This window comes from Penaeus japonicus, unplaced genomic scaffold, assembly GCF_977035675.1.
Source record: "Penaeus japonicus unplaced genomic scaffold, GWHDUDI00000001_assembly GWHDUDI00000002, whole genome shotgun sequence".
Lineage (NCBI taxonomy): Eukaryota > Metazoa > Arthropoda > Malacostraca > Decapoda > Penaeidae > Penaeus > Penaeus japonicus.
Window position 1 is genome coordinate 2,795,256 of NW_028234404.1, and position 5,000 is coordinate 2,800,255.

At 43.2% G+C, this 5,000-nt stretch overlaps 1 protein-coding gene across 1 annotated transcript in view; it reads right to left on the reverse strand.

The window, feature by feature from the left end:
* LOC122245775 (uncharacterized) overlaps positions 1–5,000 on the reverse strand; it is a 211,950-nt gene that overhangs the window by 26,108 nt on the left and 180,842 nt on the right. Inside the window, exon 5 of the mRNA XM_086545815.1 lies at positions 61–173. Coding sequence (XP_086401941.1) covers positions 61–173 — 113 coding nt within the window. The remainder of the gene's footprint in view (positions 1–60; positions 174–5,000) is intronic.

Genomic DNA, 5,000 nt, shown 5'->3' on the forward strand with positions numbered 1-5,000 from the left:
ACATATATATATATATATATATATATATATATATATATATATATATATATATATACTTACTGTCCGGTCTGGACATATCGGCGCGCAGGATGTACTTGCGGGCTTGCACAGCCTCCTTGGTCTTCTTGCGGTCTTCGTCGAGCAGCTGCAGACCCACGAAGCTCGTCTCGTTCCTGTAGAGGGCGCAGAAGGAGAGGATCAATTAGTTGGCATTATGGTAGGGGGGGGGGATGAGATTGGAGGAGGGGGAGGAAGGGGAGGAAGAGGAGGGAGAGGTGGAGGAGGAGGGAGAGGTGGAGGTATGTGGAGGGAGAGGTGGAGGAGGAGGAGGAGGAGGAGGGGGGCAGGAGGGACAGGAGGAGGAAGTGGAGGAGGAGGTGGAGGTGGAGGAGGTATGTTGAAGAAGAGGATGAGGAGGGAGAGGTGGTGGAAGAGGAGGTGGAGGAGGAGGAGGAGGAGGGGCAAGAGGGACAGGAGGAGGAGGAGGAGGAGGAGGAGGAGGAGGTGGAGGAGGAGGAGGGGCAGGAGGGACAGGAGGAGGAGGAGGGAGAGGTGGAGGAGGAGGGTGAGTAAGAGGGTGAGGAGGGAGAGGTGGAGGAAGAGGAGGAAGAGGATGAGGAGGGTGAGGAGAGAGAGGTGGAGGAGGAAGAGGGGGCGGCGGATGACGGGGAGGAAGACGACGACGATGAGGAGGAGGGAGAGGAGGCGTAAGAGCCGAAAGAGGAAGGAAGAAGAATTAAGATTCGAAATGCAAATGAGCTTGAGATAATGTGATGATGATAATGATGTTAATAAGAGTCATTAATCATTACCATCGTCATTATTAATCTAACACTTCTTTAAGAATAAAAGCAAAACCACTATTCAAGGAAATGTTTCAATTCATGCAGAGAGAGAAAAAAAACTTTTTTTGACGATTTGTTATTGTTTATGAATTGTTGTTGATTGTCTTTGTTTAGGTGTTGTGTCTTTGATCTTGGGGGGGAGTGTTCAAATCTATGGCTGTTTCTTGTTTTTATTTCCTCTCTTATTCTCCTCTCGCTCCTTCTCCCAAACCTCCAATCCTTTCCCTCCCTCCTACACTCTCTCCCACCTTCTCTCTCCCCACCCCTTCCTTCCACTCCCTCCTTCGCTTCTACCCTCCACCCTCCACCCTCCACCCTCCACCCTTCCCACTCCCCCTCCCTATCCCTCTCCTTCCTCCCCCCCACCCCCACCCCCCAGGAAAATTAAATAAAGAGAGAGTAAAAAGAGGACGACACAACATCCGTAATTGTCCACAACTCTGTTTGTGTGACCAGCTGATCTCGCGTCCATCGAGAGTGACACGTGATATGTTTGGTCGTGTCACTTGCCCCTTTGCCCTTGTCTCTTCTCTCTCTTCTTTGGCTTTCTGCTGTCTCCGCTTTCTTGCTTTCTTTTTTTCTTTTCTTTTCTTTTCTTTCTTTCTTTGTCTATTTACGTAGCTTTTTGTTTGTTTATTGCGTAGTTTGGTTTTAGTTTTGCATTGTTTTGTTGGTGATAGCATTAATAACAATAGTAATAATAATGATGATAATGATAATAATAATAATGTAATAGTAGTTGTATCATTAGTGATTTTAATATCAACTTCATCGGTTTCAATCTTAAATCTATATTACACTGTGAGTGTGTGTGTGTGTGTGTGTGTGTGTGTGTGTGTGTGTGTGTGTGTGTGTGTGTGTGTGTGTGTGTGTGTGTGTGTGTGTGCTTTCGTGTGTGTGTGTGTGTGTGCATTCGTGTGTGAGTTGCTGTGCACGGGATTACTTCCAAGTATCAAATAGTGTAGTAATACCCAACCAAAATGAAAATATCGGAGCTGCGTGTGTCCCTGTGTCCCTGTACGCACGAATGTACACACAGGCATTACAGCGTGAGGTAAAAATTCGACCAGAGTTAAATACAGAACTCGCCAGTGTATTACAGCGAAAGACTCCGCAAAAATACAAACCCCAAGGGAAGCGAGACGGGGAAAGTGTCCAAGATTTGCAACTTTTGAACCGCTTTACGAAGGGGGAAAAAAAAACAGAGAGGGGGGAAAGAAAGGGACCTGATATGTCAAGAAGGTAAGAATTTATTTGCGAAATATAGACGCCAAGTAAGACCGATTAGGACTGGCCAAAGAAAAGAGAAGATGGAAGGAAAGAGGAAGGAGAATAAAACAAGATGAAAGGAGGAGAGGGCAAGGCGGAAACCGGAAGGAAGATAGAGACAGATAACGCGACAGATGAAGATGGAAAGAGTGCGAGATGAATAAGAAAGAATATGAAAACAAAGATAATAGAAAGAAGGACGCGAAATGGACGTAGACGATGTAAGGATTTCCTCTATTTCATCCTTTCTCTCTCTCTCTCTCTCTCTCTCTCTCTCTCTCTCTCTCTCTCTCTCTCTCTCTCTCTCTCTCTCTCTCTCTCTCTCTCTCTCTCTCTCTCTCTCTCTTTCTCTCTCTCTCTCTCTCTCTTTTTCTCTTTCTCTCTTTCTCTCTCTCTCTCTTTCTTTCTCTCTCTTCGCTCTATCTCTCTCTCTTCCTCTCTTTCTCTCTCTCTCTCTCTTTCTCTCTCTTCGCTCTCTCTCTCTCTCTCTTTCTTTCTCTCTCTCTCTCTCTCTCTCTCTCTCTCTCTCTCTCTCTCTCTCTCTCTCTCTCTCTCTCTCTCTCTCTCTCTCTCTCTCTCTCTCTCTCTCTCTCCTCAGATTCTCTCACCAAATCTTCCAAAACTCCTTAAACATTCCCGCCTCTGCCGGACTTTCGCAAACTCCCGAAGACTTTCTTTTTGTGTGCGGTTCCCGATGACTTATTTCTCTCTTTCTTAGGGGGACTTTTCCCTTTTCTTATCCTTCATTCTTTACTTTCCCCCCCCCCCCACACACACACACAGAGGGGCATATTTATTTATTTCACACTCTTACGTTGTATACCGCCTACACACACCTCACAGCACTCTCCACATCCCTCCACTCACCCTCCACCCACCTCCCTCCACTCACAACTCCTCCCCTCCCCCCACCCAACACACAATCCCCTCCACCCCACAGTCGTCTACACACCACCATCTACACCCCCGCCCCCCACCAACACACAATCCCCTCCCCCCCACTTGTCTACACACGTCCATCTACCCCCCCCTACCCCAACACATAACCCCCCCCACCCTCCGCGTCTTTACAAAGAGTGACTGAGCGAGGGAGAGACTTCATCACTTCGCCCGAACTTCCTTCCTGCCAAAACCCTTGCCTTCTCCTTCTCCTTCTACTTCCTCTCTTTACAAGATAGTCTCTTGCTCTTTTGTCTGTCTTCGGAGCTAAAGAAGGGGAAGAAAATGACCGGCGTTTCTCTCTCTGTATTTCTCTCTCTCTCTCTCTCTTTATATATATATATATATAGATATATATATATTTATATAATATTATATATATATATATATATGTATATATATATATATATATATATATATATATATATATATATATATATATATATCTTGCTCTCTCTCTTTTTTCTTTTTTTTCTTTTTTCTTCAACGTCGAAAAAAAATCATTTAAAAAGGAATTTCTGTTTTGTTCCAGATTCTTCGTGGATTTTTTTAAGTGAATGAGAGAGAGAGAAAGAGCCCCATTAAGTCTTTGAGGGATCTCCTTGCTAAAAGAAAGACTAGTCTTGAAGTATTTTCATAGAAGGTTGCAATTAATTTATTCAAAAACATGAATAAAAACAATACTATCAATAACATCGGTCTCATTATCGGTACTTATTCCACCTCTGACGGATCATTCTCCCCTCCCCCTCCCCTTCTTGCCTCCTCCCTTCCCCTTCCCGTCCTCGCCTCGTCCTCGCCTTGTCCTCGCCTCGTCCTCTCCCCCTCCCCTCCTTGCCTCCTCCCTTCCCCCTTCCCCTCCTCGCCTCGTCCTCTCCCCCTCCCCTCCTTGCCTCCTCCCTTCCTCTTCCCGTCTTCGCCTCGTCCTCGCCTTGTCCTCCCCCCTCCCCTCCTTGCCTCCTCCCTTCCTCTTCCCATCCTCGCCTTGTCCTTTCCCCCTCCCCTTCTTGCCTCTTCCCTTCCCCTTCCCATCCTCGCCTCGTCCTCTCCCCCTCCCCTTCTTGCTTCATCCCCTTTCCTCTCCCCCTATTCTTCCTCAAACATGCCTGCCTTCGTAACAAGAGTAAAAGACTCAGCTAAAAGTTATCTTCGTGCTTGTGTCGATATAAAATGTATCTCTTTATCTAGTTATATGTATCTGAATCCTTTTATCAATCTACCTTCATCTACATCTATATCTATGTCTATTTATCCTTATGTTGATTTAAATGTTTCATATTTTATCGCGACGTATCCTTTGTAAGTCATGTTTAGCCATAGCAAATAGCTGCTGCTGGTGGGATGCTCTGGCACTTATCCATTCACATACATCATCTATTGTATTATTTTGGTTACACTTTCATAGGATAATACCCTAGTTTTCTTTTCTTTTTCTCACTCAAAACCATCAGCTGTTCAGATTTATTATATTTGTATCTGAATGAATTATACACAAACTTACAAGTACTTCTTAGTAGGTGTTGCAGGATTGTGGTTAACAATAGGAATAAGTCTAAGGATATGTGTGTTTGTGAAACCAATAGACTGATATACACACACACACGCACACACACACGCACCCACACGCGCGCACACACACACACACACACACACACACATACACACACACATACACACACACACACATACACACACACATACACACACACACATATGTAATTATATATATATATATATATATTATATATATATATATATATATATATATATATAATATATATATAATATATATATATATATATATATATATAATATATATATATATATATATATATATATATATATATATATATATATATATATATATATATATATATATATATATATATATATACATATATATATATATACATATATATATATATATACACATATATATATATATAT